This window comes from Thermobia domestica, chromosome 11 (genome assembly GCF_964235325.1).
Source record: "Thermobia domestica chromosome 11, izTheDome1.hap1.1, whole genome shotgun sequence".
NCBI lineage: Eukaryota > Metazoa > Arthropoda > Insecta > Zygentoma > Lepismatidae > Thermobia > Thermobia domestica.
This window is the reverse complement of record NC_137464.1, coordinates 80,694,965-80,722,116: the sequence shown is the minus strand read 5'-3', so window position 1 is coordinate 80,722,116 and position 27,152 is coordinate 80,694,965. Positions and strand designations below refer to the sequence as shown.

The 27,152-nt window shown below is 35.1% G+C and overlaps 1 protein-coding gene across 4 annotated transcripts in view; it reads right to left on the bottom strand.

Moving 5' to 3' along the window:
• LOC145664222 (uncharacterized) overlaps positions 1-26,918 on the bottom strand; it is a 74,398-nt gene extending 47,480 nt beyond the window's left edge. Inside the window, exons 1-3 of one of the 4 annotated variants that reach the window (XM_081730679.1) lie at positions 26,616-26,918; positions 12,835-13,002; positions 7,057-7,164 (exon numbers count right to left, since the gene is read on the bottom strand). In XM_081730679.1, the coding sequence (XP_081586805.1) occupies positions 7,057-7,164; positions 12,835-13,002; positions 26,616-26,771 (432 nt within the window). In that variant the 5' untranslated portion in view covers positions 26,772-26,918. Of the gene's footprint in view, positions 1-7,056; positions 7,165-7,598; positions 7,720-12,834; positions 13,003-13,951; positions 14,170-24,085; positions 24,821-26,615 lie in introns of those variants that run through there. The other 3 variants (XM_081730681.1, XM_081730680.1, XM_081730682.1) reach the window with 3 other exon arrangements.
• Between the last annotated feature and the right edge of the window lie 234 nt (positions 26,919-27,152).

Here is a 27,152-nt window from a genome sequence, read left to right as displayed (position 1 = left end):
ACAGCAATTCGCGGTTTGATTTTGCAGCTGTGTTTTAAAAGTCCTCCAGAAAGAACGGTGCAATTTGTATCGTTTTACACTATATTTACAAAGTTAGGCCCGAAAAAGTCCGAGAAATATATTTGTATATTTTAAAATTCACAGCCCGAACCCAGGGGCGTCATTTAGGGGGGCAGGGAGGGGCATTTGCCCTCCTGAGTTTGAGATTTATATAGATTTTATCAATAGAATAGTAGTAAGTCAGTGAAAAACGCGAAATTTTACATATATCAAGGGGTCTTGCCCCTCCAAGCCAAATCTGAAATGACGCTACTGCCCGAACCCCTCCCGGGCCCCAAGTGATACATGCTTTGTAGGTCCAAGGACGTGCAGACCTCTAGTGCAGAGGCGTTTCAAGTGGTGGGCGACTGTCCACGGCCTTGCATCTTTAGGGACCTCGCAAAGACCAACGAGCCTAAATCGATTTGGCACTCACTTTTGTCGATGCAACAATAGAAACAAGTATGAATTCGGACTTACTTACAGAAAAACAATACATAAGGCTTCAAACTAACTTTTCATCTATTCGTATATATTAGATCGCTAGCGTACGCGACAGACGGCGAGTTTATTTTAAGATTGCAATAATGAATGTGTATAAGTCTTCATCGTTGGGATGAATTGTTTTCGATAAATTTTATTATAATTAGCAATTTTTAAAAAAGGGAGCAGAAAAAGGGGCAGGAAGGACTCGTAAACCTTGCTCGCTTTGCTGTGCAGATGGTAAGGTCAAAATCAATACTGGATAGTGAAAGTGTAAGTGTAAAGGCTAATATGGAACAGAGAAACAAAAGAGAACTTCTTCAGATGGGAATTGGGAGGGGAGGAGAGGAGAGGAGAGTACAATGCTGTGACACTTGAAATGCGTCTTGATCTGTATACTTCAACAAACTTTTCTTATTAGATTACGCAATTTCTAGTTTCTTACTCCGATTATTCAAAGTATTCAAATGTTCTCGGAGGGAGTGACCGCCCCTCCCTTTTATCCGTCCGTGGTGTCATTCGTTTTGCTTTTCGCTACTTCCGAAACAAGTTGTCTTCTTGTGACTGCAGGGGGTGAAAGAAACAAACAAACCGTGAAAGGAAGAAAGAAGTGGTTTTGGGCTCTTCCAGTCCAGACCATTCTAACCACTAAGAAGGGAGAATCACATTAAAAGCAGCTAGAACAGATGGTCAGCCCTCTCTCCTCTGCAGCATACTTTTTATTCTCTGTTGCCAAACTTACTGAAGAATATATTGCAATTAATCTAACGCATGTAACGTAAATTGGAGACCGTGGTTGGATTTATATGGGTCTTGTGTATTTGTATTAAAAATTTCAAGTCATTACCTGTAATACTTTGTTAGAAATTACCATATTAAAATTTACATGTTTTCAAATGGAGAGTTAGAAACCTAAGCGAAGAGGTATCAGATCCCCTTAACCTGGACCAGATTAGACTACGATATCACGCAACAAAACAATACAACCAGCATCCCTTATATTCTATTCGTACTATTTTGTGGTAATAATCTAGGCTTCCTGCCAGGGCGGTCGCGTAGGTTGTAAGCGCCCGAAGCGAGAATTCCCAGGAGCCCCCTTCCCACCAATATGTTATGAAAAGCAACCAGAGTTTATTCCGTACTCCTACCTTTAAATATGGAATGTAAAATAAAAGAAGTTAGTATTGTGTAATTTTTAAAAAATGAATGGCTTTTGTAGTTAAAATATAAAAGTTAATGAAAACAGGTTTTGAATTATTGAAATCGAGTGCTATTCTTGTTTATTTTGAACTTGATATACATCAATATAGTAATAGCATAGAATATACAAATAACGATACAAATATTATATTCTAAGATAAAAGAAAAAAAATCTCGCAGATGCTGGAGAGAGTTCCAGTTGAATAATCCTAGACGATGTTTTACATTACCGGTAATTTTCAAGTTCAAAACTCTGTCGGGAGCCCCTCAAGGATCTAATTAGGTCTCCTGTTGTTTCTTCTTGTTATTAATGATATTCCTCTGTGTTATTAGAACTTTCCAAGTTGTTCTTTTTGCCGACGATCTCACATTATACTCGGAAAGTAAGTTCAATTGATGACTGTGAAACTTCAACAGGATCTACAGAGAGTTCAAATATGGTGTGATGAGAATAAATTAGTCATGAATGTGTCCAAATGTAAATCTTTATCTTTCACGAGGAAAAAAAAATCCAATTAACTTGACCTATACAATAAGTGGCACTTCCTTGTCTACCCCAAATACTAGATCTAGGGGTTATCTAGCAGTTATATTTGATCTAGGAGTTATATTTGATAGCAAATTAACCTTTGCTCAACACGTTGACGCAATAACGAGTAGTGCATATAGAAACTTAGGTTTAATTTATAGGATAGGACAGGATTTCTACAAAGAATCAACATTTATAAGGTTATATTTTTCATATGTGAGGTCAAAATTAGAATACTGTTGTACTGTTTGGACATCAAATGTCACTAAATACTCTGAGGTAATAGAAAATATAAAGTTTAAGTTTTTAAAAATGCTTGCATACAAGAAAACTGGTTTCCATCCGAAGTATGCCCCCTATGAAGACTTAGTAACAATAGGGTAACTTAACTAGTAAGTAACATAGTAGTAACTTAGTAACCAATTTGAAAACTAAAAATTTTAGTTTTGAAAATTAAGAAAAAGAAAATGGGTTTTTGACTTGTTGTTCTTACATAAATTATTAAACGGTAAAATTGATTGTCCAGAATTAGTTTCACAAATATTATTTGGTTACGTGTCCCAACAGGTAAGACTAGAAAAGCAAACACTAAAACACTAATGTAGAAAAGCAAGAACTAACATATTACTTAAGTCTCCTCTGTGGAGATTGTGTGATTTCATGTAGTAGATGTATTTAGTATGTCCGAAAACAAGTTCAAAACATTTGTCAGGCAATAACTTCTGCATAATTAAACGACGTATATTTGTGTATGTATAATAGTGTATGTTAGATAATTATGTACACGACACTATAACTGGGCATTAAGCCTGCTGTGTTGTCCATATGAAATAAATTAATAAATTTTACTTAGCCGTAGCCTGATCATTATTAAAATATCTGAATTAACATTATTCTTTTAAAAAAAATCATTTACCAACATGATCTGAATTCCTTGAATTTTGTTGATTTGTCGTCCCGGCGCCCTCCTGATCGCGGCGCCCGGGGCAATCGCCCCGGTTGCCCCGCCCACGCAATGGCCCTGCTTCCTGCAACAGTTCGTATACATATTTTTCGAAAAAAAAAAAAAAAAACAGTCCAAAGATATATCAGAAAAAGATTAAATCTATCAAGCACGCGAGTACACAGATTTCCCTCTTCGCTATACTTTTCTTTTTCTCTGACTTCTTTCTCTTATCTATGATGAGACGATATGCGAAAGATCATATATTCTAATTTTGTTAAATTGTGTTATCTTACCGTGCACTGTTCCTATTTTCTGGTAAGTACGTTGTTTTCCATATTCATTTCGGATACTTTGTTTCACCTATAGTGTCCATTGACATACCATAACCACAACAGACGTAAATTAAGGTATACTCCATGCGGTCCCACTAGGCTGAACACTTACCTCAAGAGTGAAAATTTGTGGCGATCTGCCGAAGGTCTGAGTGGCGTGGTAATTAGCTCACCGGAACGATAAACCGGATTCGGGTTCGATTTCCGCTCCAGCCCCGCATCTTCACTCTAATCGAATTTATGTATATACTGGATGTGGTACGCGAGCTGAGATCGAGCCAGGGACTCCTACACAGCAGAGGTGAATGCTTTAACACTGAGCCACCGCAGCCATTCATGAAGTTACGTCTTCCCAATCATAAAATTATAAAACAATAGTAGAAACTAAAACAATCTGGCAAGAAAGAGATACTAAAAATAATCCAAGAAGACATTTAGGCTGATTCCTTAAATATTTCAATATAAATGTTGTTTACCCTATTATGTAAATGATCAAGTTGAATTTCTTATTCTACTATTTCTTCTATTTCCATTTCTTAAAAAGTTTCGACAGAGAGAAAAATTGTATCAAGTCATGTATGGTGGAAACACTGTGTTTCTTTTATTAGTACAACAACTGGTATTCATAAATTATATACAAAACACGAGGAAAAGATTAAAATCGTTCTTGCAGCGTCCTTTTCAGCTTCCAATGTACATTTCCTCAGCGCATCTACGTGTTTTTTTTTAATGATAGGTTTATGTTATAAGTGTTCCAAATCTTTAAAATTAATTAGGGATGTACCGATACTACTTTCTTAGGGATGTACTTTTTCACCGATATCGATACTTTTGGACACATATCTTATATATTATCAGGAATTTACAGAATAATGAAATGATCAACACTGTAATAGGGTATATTAGATACAAGGCCAACATTTGACATACAAAGACAAAAAGAAGAATTTCATGTTTCACACAAAAAGTATATTTCCTCTAAATTTAATCCAGCGTTATTCAGATATTTTTTTTTTTCAAATCTTTTTTCCAAAATAATATAAAAGAAAAAGATTGTGAATGTTTGAGACACCATTACAAACGGCATATGAAGTAGTAAAAATATGAAAGAAGTTATTCATTAGGTTTCCTCACATTTTAATCTTTCCAGTTAACTTACTTTTTGCAATTCCTTGAAAGACAGATAAGGTCAGAATTAGAAGCATACATATTTACAGAAACTGAGCCTGATAATCGAGAGTTTTCGGGTTCGAATCCAGAGACCAACCATTCTGACTGAAATTTTGTCAGTTTTCCTCAGTTCTACAGGGTTAAACCTTTAGTTTTATATAAGTCCTGATCTATCTTTCCGTTATACTGTTGCTAGTGTTTACAGTTGTAAATACCCTTCTAATTGTATCCAGAACTTTGATAATGAAAAAATAAAATAAAATAAGGAAGCATTTCATCAATAGTAGCTTTCATTGTGTTAACTTACAGTACCGCTCAAAAGGTTTCGAGCACCCCGGATTAGAGTAATCATCTACTGTGGACTTATTATTTTGACATGAGAACTTTGGCGCGTGAGTCAGAAGAATTCCTGTCTAAAGCGTAAAATTTGGCGACATTTGGACTAGGAACTTAAAGATATTACAATAATATGTTTAATTATAAATCTTAAAATACATACTCAAAAAGACCATTTGTACTAGATTGCATAATATAAACAAAAGTGGGAAGTGTAATATAACATTTTTTAAAGATATAGACACAAGGGATCAATAAAGTGATAGAAATTCAAAAGGAAAACAAGTTTTACATATTTTGTAGTTAGTTGTAACTTTTTGATATTTAACGGTTTTAAAAACCAAAGCATATTTTGAAAAGTATTTATGTTGGTTTCATATGCCCAACTTTTGCTCGTTGGAATAGCAACAACGAGCACTACATATCCGATTCCATTGAACAATTGAGCACACAAGGTAGTATATAGGCCACCACAAGCACTTTTCAAAATATGATATAGGGGGCGCGGTGGCTGTGGTAGAGCGCTTGGGGTCCCTGGTTCGATCCCAGCTCGCACCGTGTGGACTTTGTGGTGGACAAACACCGTGTTCGTGGGTTTTCTTGGGGTTCTCCCGTTTCCTCCCACTTTCTACATTCCACCATTTCATGCATTTCTCATCATCACCGTCTCCTTTAGCCTAACCGGCATAACCGTGGGACGTAAAACTCAAAGATTTCGTTTCATTTTTTTCAAAATATGATACTTTTGGCTCATTGAACATTAACATATTGACAAGGCATAAAGAACTACAAAACATGTAAAATTTGTTTTCCTTTCGAAATTATGTTTCTACAACCAATCTGTATGTATATATCCTTCATGGTGTATATCCTTCTATACCTCACTTCACATACTTTCGTTTAGACTACGCAATATCTGTATCAAATTGTCTTTCTGCGTGTCCATTTTAAAAATCATAATTAGATATATATCTGCCAGTATCTCTCTGATCTCGATCCAACGATCGCCAAATTTTATGTTTTAGACAAGAGTAATTCTGAGACACGGCGGCAAAATTTAATGCCAAAATAATATATCCACAGTAGATGGTAACTCAAATCCGGGGTGCTCGGAAATTTCTTGAGCAATAGTGCAATTTGCTTTCAAATGATAAGTTTCGTAATCGAGAAAGGTTTGGTGTTGTAATTCTGAAGACTATAAAAAGTTGCAGCGGTAGCAGACTCATTGTAATCCGATGAAATAAAATCTTCAGTCTGTTATTATACCTGCATTTAATTGCAACGGTTTTATTATTATTTGTTATTTATTTACTTAACCTTAACAAGAGGGAGTACCAGTGGAGTGGATGCTTAAACTGAGCTCAACCGTTTCTCTCAACTCTTATATACAATGTGAGCATTGAATTCTCAGAGGTCTAATGTGTTTCAACTCAACGAATCTAATTTTCGTTTTACAATAAAAAAATCTTGTTAATCCGGACAGGCGAAACAAACAAAAACAAACAAGAAAGAAAAATGCAGAAGAAGGTTTTAAATGTGGCCAGAAATCAATAATCGCATTCGTCACCTACCTCTGTGACAATTAAAAATACCGTACTGTAAAAATGAAATGAAATCATCTTAAAGAGACGGTGATGAGAATGAATGAAATGGTGGAATGTAAAAAAGTGGAAGAAAACGGCAGAACCTAGAGAAAATCCACGTACACGGTGCTCGTCCACCACAAAGCTTACTTGACGTGAGCTGAGATCGAACCACCAGACATGAACACTCTACCATTGAACCACTGCGACCCATACTGTACTGTGTTTACCTATTGTTAGCAAATACAGTACATGCATATAGACATTAATACATTTGGCAGCATACTATAGGAGAGTAGTAGTACATGTATTTAAGTCTAAAGATTAACGATGTTTCACTGTAATATTATCAGGTACGAAAAGATAATCCACAACACGATATTGTCTGTTCCTCCCGTGCTTTTTGTTTCACAAAATATCAGAAAGAATTTTACCTACCTCCAAAGCTTTCTTTTCTATCCTTAATATTTGGCTGTCATCGACATTGGGAAGCCCTGTACTGTGGTTTGAAGTTACGATATCTTGAGTATGAACGTACTGCAACCCCTAAAAAGCAGTTTAAAATAAATACCAACCATTAGACAGAATAAATTGAACTTACTATATCTAATCATACTGATTTGTTAAAACTAACCTGGAGTTCTCACAAGAACTAAAAGTTCAATACGCTTACCGTTCATATGACATATTTCTAGCATTTTCTAGATTTTCACACAAGAAATAAAATGAGAAGTATAAAAGGTTAACAAATATAGAATGAAAGAACCAAAATGAAGCTTCCATTAGAAGTTGTTACATGACAATATAGACCTTAAATTAGGTGGTATATGCTGCTAAAACGAACGATGTAGTTATGTTATATTGTCATGTAACAGTAATGGTGTTTTTACCTTTCTGCTGCTCATCGATCTTCTACAATAATATTTTATTAAATTATTCAATTTTTTAGAATGAATGTAAACATACTTTAATTTGATTACCATTGCAGTTGCAGCTTACAATTTTAGCTGCGTGCTCTGTAGTCTTCTGTACGGAGCCTTAAGACTTTTTGGCATCCATCGAGAATAGCGCGTGGAAATTTCTTGAATTTGACATTCTATAGAATAATAAGGAAAGAAAGAAAAGAAAGTAAGTTTCAAAAATTTATCAGAAACCTGTGATTTAATGAAACCTAATCCTTGGATTAAAGGATAATTTCCACAACTGATCCTTTAAACAGAACAAATTTAATTTACTCTTTAGATCAGAGAAAATACTTTAATATCGATACGGGATACGATGGCTTGTGATAGAGCGCTCACAAGGAGTACCTGTTGTGGTCGACAACATCGTGACCATGGGTTTTCTTGGGATCCTCCGATTTCCTCACATACTTCTTCCACTAATTCTTTCATAATCTTTCACTTTCATTAATGATCAATAAACTTTAGGATAAAAGACACAACCGTAGGACATAAAATTTAAATATTTCATTCATACTTAAAAAAAGTTTAATAGCGAAAAAATTAATAAATCAGAAAACAAATATTCACTAAGGCCTTTGATTGCACATAGATCTTCTTCTCTCTACTTGCTGGCTTTCCGTATAACCTAAACAAAATTGCCGAGAATCATAATTTGAAATAAGCGCACCAAATCACGAAAAACAAAACAAAACAAAACAAAAAAAAAAAAACGATTTCACTGTACTAATAATTATTTTGTAGGTCACAATTCACAAGCCGGAGACTACAAAGTCCAACTAAGTATGGTAACATATACATATGTAGGACAAAACTAAAAGACTAGGTTTAAAGAACACAGGAGACTATGCGGTTTCAGGCCTGTTGGAGCATTTACCCACCACTAAATATAATATCAGATTTTCAAAATCTTACACAAAATATCTTTTGAGATAAAGAAAAGAGTATATCAATTGTATTTTATTGAAACTAAGAATCCACAAATACAGATAAGGGGCGTTTGAAAAAGGAATGAGATTTTTAGTTAACATTTTTATTTTAAAATAATTATCATGCATTTCTCTCCTTCAACAAGACAATCACAACATTTCTATAACATTACATTTTTTAAATAGCAAAATTTCTTTAGAATGTTTGCATTTCTCTTGGTTTCCTGTTTCTGGAAGCTATATCAGCACTGACAAAGAGAAGAATAAAAACTTAATGACGCTAAATAAATTATGTTCGTATTATATGAGCTATTTGAAAATATTTGTTTGATCACGAGTGTATAATTACTTAATTAGTGAGTTTTGTGTATCAGCTTATCTAAGTTATTTGGATTGTATACATATTATATTACGCAATACAAATTACTGTACACAGATCCCGTATTTAGGAATTTTACCCCCAAGAAAATTTTCCGAGGCCCCTCATTACATGTCCGTCTTTAGTATAGGCCTAAACAATATGACCGACTCTTACATTGAGCTATCGACAGCGGTACGGGGTGTACAGAACTAAATACACGGATTACGTTCGTAGTCAATAGGTAATAGGTGTTCCTTTTAGTGCCAGTATCTCGTAACGGGAAAGCTCAGTCGCGCTGTGGTACCAACACTGTTTTCAGTATAGATCTCCTTTAAATTTCTCTCTCCTGGACAGCCTCTTTTTCCGCATACTGAAAAAAGAATCTCGACTTTTTAAATATGTCTCCCCCGACCAGAGCCTAAATACCAGCTTGATTGTAGATCCTTTTGTGAAGCGCATTCTACTAAAAGGCGAATAACATTTATCCACGTCGGTGTATAGTTTTGAACTGTCGCAGCAAATGCAAACATAGTTCCATGTAGAAATAACGTGATCTAAATCTTTATTAAAGATATGTTTCCTTAATTCTTATAAGAAATCTTGTATACACTATTAATATGGTAATCAAGAAGGTTGCCAGAGTCTGATTCTAATACACACTCCATTGATCAGGATACACACTCCTAGCGTCAGAAACATAAGTGGATTATTTGCATTCGTCTGTTAGGAGCACTTTCTCACGAGTACTGCATACACAGCAGATAAAATAATTTAGTGGCGTTTCATGCGAATAGCAGAAAGATAAAAACACCGTCACATGACGATATAATGTAGTTTATTTTAGCAGCACGTTTTCTACCGAAAAGCCTTTATATGTCTACAGTGATTTCTAATAACTAATATCTGACAAGTCCTTTCTTAATGCAGGTTCTTTCAAATTATCTTTACTTATTTTTTACTTCTCACTTCAGCCTCATGCAGGCTCAAAATCTAAAGATGAACTGTAGTTGTAGGCTGTAAGGTACGCATCTTCAGTGGAAACTGGGTTCGATTCCTTGTGGGAGCTCATGTGGTTCAGATTCCATATTACACTGTAGGTTCACATCTCATATAATTTCGGTGCTGAAAGGTATTTTCAATTTCAATCCAACCAACCAACCAATATAAGCAGTAAGTGTATTGAATCACTACAATCATACCAAAAACAGTTTTTTATTTAGTCTAACCAAAATTTCAGATCACAGAAACGTAGGTTATATGTATAATCATAACGTATAATATAATGAGTACATATAATATGTACTAACAAAAGTACAAAAATGAAAATGAAATGAAATCTTTGAGTTTTACGTCCCACGGTTATGCCGGTTAGGCTAAAGGAGACGGTGATGATGAGTGATGAATGAAATGAAGAAAGTGGGAGGAAACGGGAGAACCCCGAGAAAAACCACGGTGTTTGTCCACCACAAAGTTCACTTGGCGGGGGCTGGGATCGAACCCGGGACCCCAAGCACCAGAGGTGAACGCTCTACCACTGAGCCACCGCGGCCCCTAACAAAAGTACATTTGTAGCATTTCATTTAATCAAGGTTGGCAAAAACTATGTTTTTTATTGAAAAAACCAAAAAACCCGGTTTTTGGTTTAAAACTTTCTTTTTCTTTTGTTAAACCAGGTTTTTCTTGGTTTAAATAATTTGCTCTATGTATTTATATTACATATAGACAGAAACAAGTTTGTTTCGCCTTGCTGTTATTATGCAACAACAGGGTTATGCTGGAAGGGGTCTTATAAGCTTAAAGCGGGATACAAACTGCTTCCCGGCTTACATTCGAGAGAAATTGTCCTCCATTTGAACTCGAAACGGGGACTAATTGGCCACAAATGCAATGAGTCTGCCGACTTACTCACGAAGGACTCCTGATAAAAATACGTTGTACTGATCTTTACATACTTGTTAATATAATTGTCAAGAGTCATTTCAGGACAAAAAGATAACTAGTTGCACAAGTGAAACCACTATACAGAATTACATATAAATCGGGAAACTCCCGCGTTAGCCATTGGGAAAATCTTGTTATTACTTTAAATGCAAAGCAAATCCTGTTATTGCTTTGCATGTAAAATTTTAAGGTCAACATATTATAATCAGTACGCTAAAACTAAGGTATTAAATTCCAAATTTAGCATGTAGATATCATTCAATAAAATTAAAACGAAGTCCAATCCAAGTTAATATTGGAAGCTACGTAGGCAGTAGATAAATTTTGCCAATATCTATCAATATATTTAGGCAACCTTTGCTTCTTTATAAAACAACAAGTATTCAGGCAAGCAAAAATATACCATTTGACTTCGTTTCGTATGTTTAGGCTTCACATCTTTATGTAATACCGAGGTTATCAAGAAGACTTTCGCTTTAAAGTGACATCCAAACCGCTACTTGGTTTACACATGAAAGAAGGGTTGCGGTTCGATCGAGAATTGAACATGGGACACCTTGATTACAAGGTGAAAAGGAGATAAAACTAATGCAGATGGTTTGATATGTGGAAACGTCACCATGAAGTTCACACGATTTAAAGTATTTTTCGTTCTTTTTTCTTTTTGGTTTAAACCATGGTTTAAACCAGCCAACCCTGCATTTAATTATATAAACATTTTAGGAAAGGGGAACAAGATGATTCAAAACAATGCTTTGAAGTGGAATAATCTAAAGTTACGATTCTGAATATTTTTCGATAAATTCTTTAAAAAAAATGAAACAGATCTATTTTATTTTTTAGAACAAACCCACATTAAGTAGAATGTACAGTATAGTACAATACGTTGTATGGTCATTGTATGGTTGTTTAACAAAAGAAATAACGTTTTAATCTTCTATTTGATTCTAAAGAATAAAGTTTTATTCTTCTTATTTTATAAATAATTATCAGATTCCCCATCATTTCGACACCTATGTTGAGCCTCTGGTATCTTTTACCAGCACAAATCTCGCAGAAATCAAAATAAAAATTTTCTACCTACATTTCAGTCTTTGGGTTCTTCTTCCATATATGGAAACACTTCCTTCGAACTGCAAGAAAATATCCAAGCACTAAATTAAACTAACACTGATTGATTATTGGTGCTTAAACTGTTCACTCAACCACATTAAATACATAAAGGTACCGTTCTTGTTACAAGCTTGAGTGTATTTCAACTTACACAATCCAGTTGATCATCTACTTACGTCATCATGTCAGTCCAGTATTAGTTTGGATATTCTTGCAGTGTGAAGTGCATATTATATGAAATGAAATGTTTAATTCTTTTTATAATCACTGTTATCCACGATCACTATTTACAAGGAAAACCAAAACAATAGGGAAGGAGGAATGCAACTAATATGAACGCAACTATAATCCAAAAATTTAACGCAAAAACAGTAACCTTAATTTGAAATAATAAGTAGAAAAGTTGTTCTGTTATAGATTAAAAATAAATAAATGAATTAATTAAATAAATAAATAAATGAATAAATAAATAAATAAAAAGTTAAACGAATAATTTGAGGTGGCAGCTTTGAAAGGCAAAAAGAAAAGTTTTAGCGAGGACAGGATGTAAAAAAGAAAAGAAGAAAATTGAAAATACTTATACTAGCAAACACTATCTTCTTAAAGTTTCACAGTATATAAAATCACAAAAAATATTGTGCTTTTTCGTCTTTCTTGTAGACAGAAGAGCCAAGAGAGTATTGTGCTTATTGATGACTGCTCTTCAAGCGACTTATATTACAATATATATAATGGATTGACTTGGAATATGTTACTAAGAGAGATTTCTTGCCAATAACGACGTTTTAACACACCTACTTATTACTACAGTAATATTTCAAACATATCAAGTACATTCCAGTCTAATGAGGAAATTTAATTACGACTTTTTACTGTAAATTAACAATTTAACTTATTTTTCACGTTTTACCTCTATTCCATAATCATCAGCTGCATCTAGAAATAGTTCTTTCTTAATTCTTCTTTTCCTTTGTTTCAACGGCCTTGAAACATCAAAAATGGTCGGCACTGCATTCGGTTTCAATTTCCTCAGTCCATCTACTCTACGGGACTCAAACTGAGACGCTTCAAAATGAGTCTGTAACAATAACACAGTTTCGATTTTCTTAGTGGTGATAGCTAAACAGAGAATACAAGAATATTAAAAAGCACTAACGTGAAACATTTTTGTTCTATTTGCCTACCTGTAAAATCAATAGTGAATTCTATTGTTCAGTTTCCGTAGATAGAATAATGGAATAAATACATAAATAAAAGGGAAGGGTCACCGCGCTGAACTTTCTCGCCGACTGAGTACAAATCTTACTACTTTGTAATAATAATAATAAAAAAAAAAAAAAAAAAAAAAAAAATCAGTAGTCTATTCAGTCAATGCGAAGATGATAGAACTAAATTAGGGTGACAAGGCGCGGTATTGAGACGAGAACTAAGACTCTGAAAGAGATGGAATCAGCAACTTCCAAGCTTATCAAAGGTTTTATTTCAGAATAAATATACGTACATCAATGTCTCATACGGAAAGGAATTCATTTGAATTGTATTTTATATGCAGCAGAAATCCAGCTCTCAATCGGTGAGCACTCCTCTCCCCATGGTTGACAAAAACTGGAAATAGCACGATCATAAAATATTGCTAGTTTCTAAATGTATCATGCAGATAAAATATGCTCTAAACTATTATTCACACGAAGTTTGTGATTTGTGATTTTTAATTTCTCCAAAAATTTGCCTTTAAGAATCACCATATTGGTGTTAATTAAATTTAATACTGACTGTCCAATGTTTTGCCACATTTTTGTTGATTGTGAAACGCACGGAGAATTATAAACTATACTTCTTCTTTGTTAAAAGACGATAATTGTTAAACAAAGTCTAAAGCTCAATTTTGTAATACTGTAAACCTTCTTGCATTAGTTCATGCAAGAGAAAATTATGATATGACGATGATGACTTTTAGGAAACATATTATGGTTTCTACGTATTGGCTGAGACATAACACTGGTGTTAACAAAAAATTAATTACTTACCAATATATCCTCCCGTGTGAAAACTAAATAATCTCCAGGCGTATCGAAACAACAAGCTAGTTCCATCTTCACTCGTAAGGTAACAAGGATAAAATGGATAAGGGAAATATGATATGGAAACAGGAATTCATACCTGTTATATATTATGTGTATATTACTTTAGGTAAAGTGACAATCCCAACATACCCTCTTCTTGTGGCTATTTTGATTGTCTAATGTGTTCTTTAATTCTGGCGTTAATATTGCTCTTGGTTTGACCTATATATGAAGAATCACATTCACACTGAGCACGAAAAATACGTATTCCATATTTAAAGATTAAATTAGTTCGGCTATTCACTGTGACCCAATGCATCTGATGTGTGAGTGGTTCAAAAAATGTAAAAACTGTTTACTTGTGAATAACTACACATGGATTGAGTGTTCTAGTTTAATGTCCTGTTCTTATATTACATCCCGATAATGGTTTCATTTTCTTCTTTTGTGTAGGTGGCATGACTGAAACAACACGACTGAAATCTGTCAGACAGTGTGCCCGTGAAACCAGTATGAGTTGCACAAGTCAAGTCTCTATGGGGCGAATAGTTTTATTTCCAACAAGATGGGTTCCCACCCCACTACCATCATCTTGTCAGGGTGTTTCTTAATAGAAATTTATCCGAACAATGTATAAGTCAAAGATGGTTTGTCCAATATCCCCTAAGTCTCCCAGACCTCACTCCTCCTGACTTTTACTTATGGAAAACTGTCAACAACGTTGATTATGGACAAAAGTCTCATACTTCATGACCTACGAACAACCATCTAACGTTCCTGTGCAGATATCGAACTTGGCACATTCTAGTCGGTAGTTTGTGTACCAGTCTTGCGGCACTGCCAGTGTATTGATGCTAACTGCCAACACTTTGAACATATAAGCTAATATCAATTCATCATGCACCGCAATGTAATTAACTAGACTTCGGATCGACATGCACTAAAAAATCTCAAAATATGCATTAAAATATGTAGTATAGTGGCAAATTTTCAACAACACAACTCTACTTTGAATTGAGCAAGGTCATTGCATTTGCTAATGTTGTTGATTAGTTTGGAGTTTAGTGTCCCTTTCAGCACCAACGATATATGAGTCGTGTTCCTACACCTTAATGTGGAATCCAAATCACTTGAGCTTTATCCGGAAATCAAGTCCGGGCTTCCAACACCAAAGGTGCGTGTGCTAACCATATAGCTCTATCTGCAAATGTAAGTAGACATATTCCATTTTAATAAGTTACAGTACAAGAACTTAGTGTATATGTAGAAGAAATTAATACAAAGGACTAATATTTTATTTATGTTTAAAAAAAAATGATTTGACTTTAAACTCACGCGCATATCTACTGAGCTTTTGACTTACAATAACTCAGGAAACATTTTTCAATATTTTCTGGTAATATTCCCCCCACCCTTCCCCTGTCACGTAACACATTTTTATACATAGAAAACATTCTTTTTGTCTGACAAGTTGCTGGAGCACAAAGTTTCAATGACGAAATGTCACTTGCTAAGCATTCGGGAAATTCTTGGTTCATTGTTCTTTGAAGCACTTGATTTACATCTGATATAAATTTTGAACCTGAATGTATTTGCAGCAACGGACTCTGTCTTTCGCACAAATGCTTTTCAACTATTCCTTGAAGAATCTTATTGTTACCGATCGGAATGGTTCCAATGCGTTTCAGAGTCCTAAGCCACATTCTTTCAAATGTGTTACTCGTTAGTAGTACTTGGGAGTTTTAGAAGCAAACGTATCCCTCTTAAAATATTAGGAGTAAAAATTGTCCTAAAAAGCACTTTCCTTGAAATTTTGTAATGGTATCTTGGCCCATGGGTACATATCCCACTTTTCCGCAATGACTTTCGACTAATAGAATATCAGAAGCGGACAATAATGTTTCATTATCGGAGAATGAGATGAAGCGACACCTGTAAAACATATATGACAATATGTATAGCTTTGAGGCATTTGGTAAAATGGATAAGCAATCAAGACGCACGTATGTTATGCTAAGTTACATAACTTATACTTACTAGAAACCAATGCAATGCCAGTTTGAACCATCAAAGATGATCAGCCCCGGGCTACATCCATAACTCACAAGTACTAAATGCTGTAAACACACAAGTACTAAAGCCGCTCAAGTGAACTAAGCCGGTACTTCAATACGAAATTTAAAAAGAAGTTTTAATAAACGAAAATTTCTGTTTCTTTTTTTTAAAAAAAAAAAAAAGAAACGATGTTCTATAAAAAAAAACTTCATCCGAAACAAACCGGCTCTTTTGCATCTCTACCATCGACCTTCTAAAGTTTGAGCAAGCAGGTACACGATGGCCGAATGAGTCTCAGAACATATTTGACCTTTGATTTTTAAGAGGTACACGCATTTCGGACCCCAAAATGTGTTCTACACCCTGTCAAAAAAATTAGGAAGGGGTATGTATCTTGACCCTGGGTATCTGTTGTACTTCTTAATACAGTCCTTACAGAATGCATTTCCATCAACTGATAAAGTTTTTCGCCAACAACCCACTGCTTGAAAGGGCATAACTTGGAAGATTTTTCTTTCACGTCACGATCTTACATACGACGTACACACAACAAAACAAGTTCGTCAACTACCTTCATTCATTGAATGAAAATGTTCCTATTGTTGAGATGAGTTATGCCCGCCGACAAACAGATAATAAACTTTGTTTGGACTCAACGTATGATTCAAGCATTCTTTTCTCTTTTCACATGACCACGGAAATTCAAGAACATATTTTAATTAATAAACAATTAGTTCAAACGTATCCAAGTCATCGACTAACTATGAACTCAAAGATATATATATATATATATATATATATATCAAAATAGCGACTTTACCGGATATATATCAAAACAGCGACCAATGTTATGTTCGGAAAAAATGTTCAAATGTCCGAAACTTAGTAATAACAAAATATTAAACAAAAACACTATGTTTCTGTCAACCCTTTTGAGTTATTCACAATTAAACAGTGAACATGCGCGCCGACTACATGGGTGCTCCGGGGCTGCGGCACCCACACAAATAATCTAGTGGGTGCGCCGCACCCACAAGATTTTTACTTTGGTCCCCGTTTCTCTTGCGTTTACGTAAACCGTGTTACCAACTGAGCTAGGGCAACCCCAACCCTTCCTTATAATATTTTACTTTATCACAGCACAGCCCTTTATGACAGTGTTCATAAAATATTTCAACTAAATATAAATCAAATATCGTGACTTCCCTGAAAACGTATAGGCTAACACGTCCCGCCATTTATATGCACCCACATAAATGGTCCTTCTTTGGAAAGTCGGCGCCGTTGACAGTGAATAGACTTTTGGAAATTTCATGACGGCCTTAGGGTGAGGTCTAGAAACTTGACCTATTACCCTTCTCCGCCCATTACATGGTAGTGAAACAGATATTTTTTCCGAAATCCGATGTTGCCAACAAATTCGAACTCCATGACAGCTCTCAGCTAAAATAGGAGGGGGTGAGTAAAAGCTGATCTCCGTTACTTGAGTAAGGAATGGAATGTTTTAAATGTTTTGGCGAAGAAAAAAGTAGCCTGGAAGCTGCGAGTCCTTCGTGTTGCTTTGTTATTTGACACTTCAACAGAATATCTTTCTTCTTCCGTTAAGAAGGAGCGAACCATATGTGCAGGCCAATTGGTCAATGTTTGTTTATCTCCCTGTTCTCTATATAGAAAGAATGAAATAAACAAAGAAGGCAAGAAACACATTTTGGACTGTGCATTTTTTTAAAAGATAAACATGAATGCATCTATTGAAAAAAAAAACGCGAGGAAGATTTTAATCTATATAAAAGTATCTTCAATTCTAGTCGAATAATAATATCTGAAATGCATGATGAAGAAGTAACTTTCTCATTTACATAATAGATAAGGCAACTAGATATCAAAAATTTACAAACAGTGTATTTCAATTATATTTTACATTTTATTAAATTACATTATTTTTAATTATTTTATTACATAATTACACTATATTTTACATCGATTATTTTTATAGAATTCTTCACTAGAGCATAGGCCGTCTAAATTAATTTTCTTTTACTGAGTTTTCCTCATGGCACCGGAAGAACATAGGCATAATATTAAATTTTCTTCTTTCTCTTCGTTATTTGATAGTGTTATGTATAGGCCACGGGGTTTAGATCGAGTTACCCAGGATGACCATGGTTAGTTATTAGCAGAATAACTATTCTCATCTATTATATTATTATTATTGCTGAGAGGTATTTACGTATTTAATAGTGATCTAGGTATAGTTTGAATGAATTTTGACATTATAATGAGAAATGGGGAAAAAATTTGGAAAGGATGCTGACAAATAATAAGTAAAAGGTAGTATCTCACAATTCGTTTGAGAGGAAAACGAAAATCGTGGACAATTCTGTCAAGATTTCTCGTTGCATAATTCTGTAAACTTTCCAATTGTAATGTGAAATTTAGGAAATGTTGTTTTACTATTATAGTTAATTTAATATGCTTTGTTTCGGATTGATTCCCGATCAAACACAGAATTTTCAGTTTTTAATCTACATCTTTAGAAATTGAATTAAGAAAGAGGGAACCCTGGCCTAGAACAACAATAAAGAAAGCAATGTGATAATCACACATGACACAACTTGCCTTCGTTGTAACATTAAATTATTATTTTTATTACCGCTAATCATAAAATTATTTATTAACTGGCTGAAGAACCGCCGTTCACGGGAAGAGTAGATTTATGGAGAATATTTGAAATGTGAATCATATTTGAACCCTTTTTTCGCATTTAGAACAGGTATTTAAATGGAAATTAAATTATAAAAGGTTAGGCGACCCAAGTATTATATTTTCAAAAATTGATTTTAAACTGTTTAACAGCTTTTGACATATTCTATATTTGAACCCTTTGCCCCTAGGATACGCCTTTAATGAAAGTGACATGAAAGAAATCCAACTCCAGTCAACTGTTACCTACATTGCAAAATCCATTTGAAACAATCTATCCGTTTTTCTCATGATGATGACAAATAACATCATTTTGAGTGTGGAGGACAAATACCTCTTAAGATACTCATTATAATGAAAGAGACCTGGAAAGTCCAGTTTGAGCCAAGTGCTAATGTTCCAAAATTCTTTCCAAACGGTTCAGCAGTTTTCTCGTGATGATGAGAATATAGTCTCGATTGTCTTCTTTACAAAATTTTCTTTTTACTTTCGAGTGACGATAGGAAATAAGAAAGTATAGCAATCATGAAAAAAATCTAGATTTAAACGGATTTGTACGTTGGATGATCCCTACATGTCTCAAAACGGAGTTCTGTTCGTCCCAGTGAAAATATGTTCGGTTGCCTAGAGGGCATATCTACGGTTCAGCGTATCGAGACATAATTTTAAACTTAAGGTTTTTACAAGATTCTCTAGCGTCATTTTCGAATCTTCTTAACACCTCTAAAACTACGAGTAGTTTACTGAAAGATGAAAATCAAAATTTGTGATATTCTCAAAAACTACTCTAACGAATTTCTTTTCGTGTTTCATAAATCATTTGGTAGAGCGTTCACCTCCGGTGCTCGGGGTCCCTGGTTCGATCCCAGCTCGCGCCGTGTGGACTTTGTGGTGCACAAACACCGTGCTCGTGGGTTTTCTCGGGTTCTCCCGTTTCCTCCCACTTTCTTCATTCCACCATTTCATGCATTTCTCATCTTCACCGTCTCCTTTAGCGTAACCGGCATAACGTGGGACGTAAAACTTAAAACATCAGTAGCGTAGCCAGGATGTGTGTTTGGGGGGGACAAGTGCTGTTATAGGTACATATAGAGGAATTACAAACAAAAATATATAAACCTAAAATATATAAAAACATTACAAACATCAAAGTACCAAAGTACATTGTCGGACCTTTTTGGGGGGGCTGCCCCCCTTCCCTACGCTGGGCAACATGAGATCAGAAATTTATGAATAATGTATTTTAATTATATTTTGCATTTTATTACATTATATTCAATTACTTTATTACATAATTACATTATACGCGTATTACATCGATTATTTTTATAAAATTCTACACCAAAGCATAGGTCGCCCTAATTAATTTTCTTGCATTATATGCGATGTGGTCGTGTACTTTTTTTTTTTTTTTTTTTTTTACTAGCATTAACACAAAATAGAGCATGTACCTTTCGTTGGCGAGGGGGAGAAAAGAGCAAAGTGGAATCCCAAACCCACGGAAAGGGGGAAAAAGAAAGAGAGGAAAGTGTCCTCTTAAACCCAGATGTGTAAGTCATAAATCAGAGTATAACAGAGACCAAACTATGGCAACGTTGGTGGATACTCATTTACTTACAATGTCACTAGTAAGGGGATACGAGTGTTCGGACATTGCCGAAACCACCCACGGAGAGCTTTCTTGTTTCTGCCACGACTGTAATTTATTTTTGCCATTATGTATTTTCGTATACTTGTAAGCATGTACGAAATAAACCTCTTTGTGAATTAAAATACATTACAATGAAAACACAGAATCTCAAATACGAGTAAGCGTATTGCAAAATCCTTCCATTTGTGTGATAAGTTACCTCACTCAATGTAGGACTAGTAACTCCAATAAAACCGAACTACTGAAGAAAAAAAAAAAAAGTTAGAATCATGCATGCGTCGAGAATGAATTTACCATGGAATTGTTGATCCAATTGCATTTTGTGGACAATTCGTCAAAATGATATTCCACTGCACAAGCGAAAACAAAAGATAATATGCATAACTACACAACGAAAATTTGTTACCCATTATGAGTTGACGTTTCTAAAGTTTGCAGTTACCAATTAAAAACCGAGCATCAACCAGGTAAATGACATTTGGACGCGGCCGTTTGGGCGCAAAACCTTTTATCCAGATAGGTTTACCTATCTATATATGTCATAGTGAATTTTATAACTAAAGCCTGGATGTTTAGGCACTGGAAATTTCGAAACACACAGAAATAATTCTGCAAAAAACTAATAAATAACATCTTTAACACAGCAAACTTTCTGCACGTCATGCACAACTTGTCTCTACCAGTTGAAAAGAAATCGGAAGGAACTGGAGCAGACTCTCGACTAAATCGCGAAATCCGTACTATGTTTAGTTCTAAAAGAATATTTCTTTTTAATAAAATAAAACACGTAATAAATAAATGTAATTTGTGTAAAAAACGCACTTTTTCGTTAATGTTTAGTTATTTTAAAGATGTAACTATATATTTATATTGCACTGTGTATTTGATTTTTTGAGTCAGACATCATAGAATTTATCTTAAAATGTGTACAATACTGTATATATGTTCATTTCTGCATTTTCATTTTCTATAATAAATTATTAAAACGTATGGTACCAGAAAAACAGGATTACTTCCAATAAGGATGTGGAATCTGTAAGACACTTCTCAATGACCATAGTCAAGAACGAACACCACGCCGAAGCAGCTCATCGTGGACTGCAATCAGAGCTTAAAACGGACCATCCGTCGATTTGGTGCTTTTTTGATGCACTTAGGACGACATAAAAAAGCGGGACTTACTGTACGAGGCAATGCTTCAATGAGAAGTGTCGCCCAAGGAAAGAAGAAAATATATTCAGACAGATGAAAGGATTCGCTGTATTGTACAGAATTTTGAAGCTGTTGACACTGTAGAATACTAGCGGGGTTTGGCCCATAATTTCGTCATGAATGATACTGTCATGATGAGTGTAACACAAGACAAAAATAAATTGTTCAATATTCATATTATATTTCACTGTTGTTTTCTTTCCAATTATCTCTGTTGCAAATATAGTAATAAACAGTAATACAATGTTATGAATAGCTATGAAGTTATGAATATCCAAAATACCTATTCCTTTACGTTAGAGATGATATAGAGGTAACTTTACTTAAGTTTATTTTGGGGTATCATAGGATGCCTACAGCAAATTTTATTTCAGTCCAATACAGATTCATGCTTTAAAAAAAAAAAAAAAAAAAAAAAAAAAAAAAAAAAAAAGCGAAAACGATACAAAATGAAGATGGCATTTCAGTAGGAAGAAGAATGATTAGATGTACACGGTTTGCATATAATATGGTGTTTGTTGCAGAATCTGAAGAGAATATCAATATTATGTTAGAAAACTTGAGGAAGTGCTGTAAAGAATATGAGACGAAAATAAATGTTAGAAAGACAAAAGCCACAGTGATTCGAATGAACGAATCAGTGTCAAATATAGAAGTAGAAGTATAGGGAACACAATAGAACAGGTAAGTAGTTTTCGATATGTGGAAAATATTAGTAATGATATGAAGTGCGAACGTGAAACAAAAGCAAGGACAGGAATGGCGAAAGAAGCCTTTACGAGGGAAAAAAATACTACACTGTTGAATCCTGAACAAAGAGTTGAGAAAAAGACTCGAAGTGCTTTGTGTGGAATATAGTGTTGTATGGGTGAGAACACACAAAGATGATTAAAAACAATTGACAGCTTTCGAAATGTGGGTGTGAAGAATGGAAAGAATTAGCTGGATCTAGCGGAAATCGAATGAGAGGGCGTTAGAAATGGTGGCGGGACAAAAGAACAATTTTAGATATTAAGAAAAGGAACAGACACTGGCTGAGAATGAACTGTATTATCAAGGACGTTTCAAAGGGTATGGTGCCAGGAAAGAAAGGAAGGAGACGAAGGAAACTATAATTAATGGACGTTATCAAAACAGAGATTTAGGATTTAAATTTCTGGACTTTCCTCATATATGGCCATTTAGCCCGTCACGTATGGCGGATGACGTCCCTCGGCGAGCACATTATCCGGGGAAGGGGAAGGAAGGAAGAAGTCTGGGAACTATAAGTTTAGGTACTACCCCGGCAGTTGCCTGGTGTGAATGAGGAAAACCTCATTCAGGATGGCTGGCCTGAAAAAGCTTTTTACACATTTTCGACCGAGTACCCTACCGGGAATCAAACCCGGGACCGCTCACACCGAAGGCGAGAACGTTAGTGACTACGCTACGCGGGGCCACTCAAAACAGAGAAATCATACCTGAGGACGAAGAGGTTAGCGGAAGACCGTGGAGCATGGAAGCTTTTCAGTTACAGCAAGTTAGCTGCCAATAAGGGCAGAATACCTATGATGATGACGATAACAACACATTCAGTATTCCGGTTTGAAATTACTAAACTATCTGGAACGAAGACGCGAAGGTACTAAACCAACCAGTTGAAGACACATGCGGAACTTAATTTATTGGTACAAAACTGTTACGTTAAGTAATTACACCAATTCTGAAGGTAAAAGCACAGGAGCTGGAAATACGATTCCATACAGATTAAGAATATGGGATCAAACCTATGACAGTGAAACTCACATTTCTTAGTATCCTCATGCCTAGGGCTCCCAGATTTTCAGACTAGCAAACCGGGACCATCTATGAAAATTTACCGTATATTCATAGTTATGCACTTGCTTTTTGCTGAAATATCAGTTAATTATTTAAACAATAGGTCAACATTCGCTAAAAGTGAGTTATATATTGTAGATTATTTCTATTAGCTGAGTACTTGACTAATAAAAACATTTTTTTAAATTATGGCACGAGTTACATTAACTTATAATTGCTATAGGGGACATAAGTCGGAATAAAAATCTTATCTTGCATCAGAACAACGGTCACAAGTGCAAGGTAAGATTTTGATGTACATTAACTTATGTATTGGAGAAAACCCGGGACATTTGGAGTTTTGAATAATTTTATGAAGGGGAGCGGACATTTTATGCAAGTTAGGGACTTTTCCGGACAACCGGAACATCTGGGAGCTCTACTCATGCCTTCCACTCTTTTCTTCACGCATCCCGACATCCCATTTGTCAACAAGCTACTTTTGCATTTTTGCATATTAATTAACCACACTTCTTAATGCTGCCTATGTTCACAGATGACTAAGACGACTCACTTCTTGTTTACATATTTCAGGAAATCTTATAGGTAATGCTGAAACAGCGTTAAAAATTGTTTCATTACTATGCAATTATAATGCAAGAATGCTTTACAGTGATCACCTTGTACAACTTGGTGTGATTTCCTCCTCCTTTATGCACACCCATCGTCGCTAACGCATCTGTTTTCTAAGAGTGAATCCAGCATAATCTCGTAGACGCTCCACATTCGCCCTGCTCTGAACTGGATGCAAAGCTAGCTAGTAATGACCAGCTAGTGCAGACTAGTTTATGCTTCGGGTATTATTCAGTCTCTCCCCCAAATCACTTGGTAGTGACTCTAGCTCACTTAGTAGTGATTATGGATCTTCATTCGTAATTGTGCTGAGTGCAAATACAGCGTGGACGTATGAGAAAAACTACAGTACATAAAACACAAGCCAACTTGTGCTAGAAGGCCACTAAAAACCACGAATGCTACGCGAGTAAGCGCAGGAACGCAGCAGGGGGCCCGAATGGTAGCGAAGGGGTGCATCCGTAGGGTAGCAGGCGCGTCAGCGATGGTGGGTATACGCATAGACGAGGTCGTTTACAACGGATCACTGTAAGTCACAGTACCGCCTCTATAGCCGTCGATGGATTTGGGGAAGATGGGAGGTACTAAATACCATACCGTGTTTCCTTTCAAGTAATAATTTCAATAGCCTACATGCTTATAGACATGTTATTTATGGCATATAAGTGTGTGGGCATTTTGTTTATGGTTAAGGCTCTTATATTTGCGATATATAAAACCGGAACATAATTTCAAAATTTACGGTATATTTAGTCATGTAATTGTTTCTTGCTGAAATATCAAAATTAATTAAATAATAGATTAACATTGATCAAATTGAGTGACAGAGAGTAGACATTTCTATCAGTTTAATGTCGACAACTACTAAAAGCAGGATTAAAAAAAAAAAAAAAAAAAAAAAAATCACCCAAATGGTGAAGTTCTTAATATGCTGTTATAAAAATGGTAATTTTGCTCATAAAATAAGTAACTCCTACTGAAAGCAGGCCATATTTGATATTAATTCCCACCATCAGTGCTGTACTTCTGCAAAATGGAGGAGAGCTGTATTTCATATTTACAAGATTAGGGTTACTAGTGTGAGGTGAGATCCTACAAGCAATATAGGAAGTTGACACCTGTTGATAATTCTGAGTACTTCTAACAATGTTTCCAGGACACAAAATTTTTTTGTAACATTGTTCTGTATGTTTCATACACGTTTAAACACTACGAACACTATATTAAGACAAAAGTAAACACAACACTTTGCATACATATAGAACGGAAACGCCGATTGCACGGGGAGCACGGAACATGGGAAAAAATTATTAAGTGCTAGGAAAGTACTAATATGAACTCTGACAGCAGTTTCAAAGAAAATTTTCGGTAGGTACATACACTCCGTCGCTTCGTACCTGCAACTTACAGATGCACTCTCGCGCAGGTTTACCAGCTTCGCTGCTTTGAATCGGAATAGATACAATTCTTGATTACAGTGGCAACCTAGCACAAGTTAGGGGTTAAATTCCGATAAGGCACATCGGGCCAAACCTTTGTACTAAATAAGTAGAAAAAACAATGTATTCATAAGCAATTATTCTTATGTTGAAAAGCTGGCGGAATTTCGCGAAATAAATGCCTAGGTTAGTGCGTATTTGTCACAAAATAAATACCCACGTCAGTGGATATTTGCATGAATAATCGCTTTTGTACAAATCCACCGTCGCTTCACGCCTGCTCTCCAGGGATGCATCACGTGCTGATCTACCAGCTTTACCCTGCCGTGATGCGGAATATAAATATAATCCTTGCTGGTAAGGGACAACTTGTAGAGATTGATGAGTGTTTTTAGCATAAATAATCCTCTTTATGGAATGTTAATTTGCACTATCAATCTGCACACAACTTGGGTACGCCACAGGAAAATAAAAATGTAGAATGCCTTAGGGAATAGTTTAAAGCAAGAAAAGCATATATGCGTGATTTTGACTAGAATAATAGTTTTTATGGCACATCAGCTGGCGCACATGTTATCAATCTGTACGCCATATTTGAGCGTGTGCCAGATAAAGTAGACTACAGAATGATCTGACAATCATTTAAAAGAAGAAAAGTAGCATATTATTTGAATTTGACGTCATATTGTAATATTGAACAGCATGGATAATATTAACATATGTTTAGGTGGGTAACCGTGAAATGAGGAATCGGGAACAATTCCCGGAGGGTCGAAGATGGTGTAAATCCGGGACAATTCCAGTCCCTATTTATGGAATAAATTTGCAGGCATATAATTAATCTATATATAATTGATGGGTAGGAGTTACGGAAATAAGGGTGTCAAAGGCGTTAGGAGATAGAAAAGAATCGCAATTTTTATAACAATCTCTGGTAGTAACGCCCTCAACTTTTGTTTGTTCCGTGTAAAGTTATCGACGCGCCTAAAAAATAAAAATTTGTGTAGAAGGTGTGAGGATCCTATTTTTGCAAAGAAATGTGAATTTTGAAATTATATAATTTTGTTTACGTATTCTAAATCAGTACGAACAAGAATTTAATACTAAATAAATATGAGGATTCACGTTATATACTCACTTCACACAAAGCCGAATTCTGTGACGGTTCCCAATTTTTACCACCTCTGCACATTTCTATCCATTTTCGTCTTCTTTCAGGATCACGAGGAAAATGAAAAACTCGAAAGCCTTTTTCTGGTCTATTTGTACAGTTAGGAGCTGCACAACCTGTCATAATTCAATAAAATGTTATACTTGAAAGTAAATTCCTTCTTTGGATAAAAAATGGCGCAGAGTAAGAAAAACAAATGATTACCATACAACGCACTTAACAGTGGCGTATTCGTAAGTTATCATAACGTTTGAGAATGTAAAAGATGTGGGGAGGGGGTGTTCATTTGTCATTAACGCATAAGAAAATTTCACAAAACTTGGGCACAGCAAGTTTTGCAATAGGAAATATATTTATAGAGTTGAATGTAAATGTACTGTAAAAAGAAAAACAGTAGGGAAGACTGGATAAGATGGATCAGAAGGGAAATGTCTCACTACAAAAATTTTTAAAAAGAATAAAAAGAAAGGAAAGAAAAATCAGGTTATGATGAGTGAGTTGTAT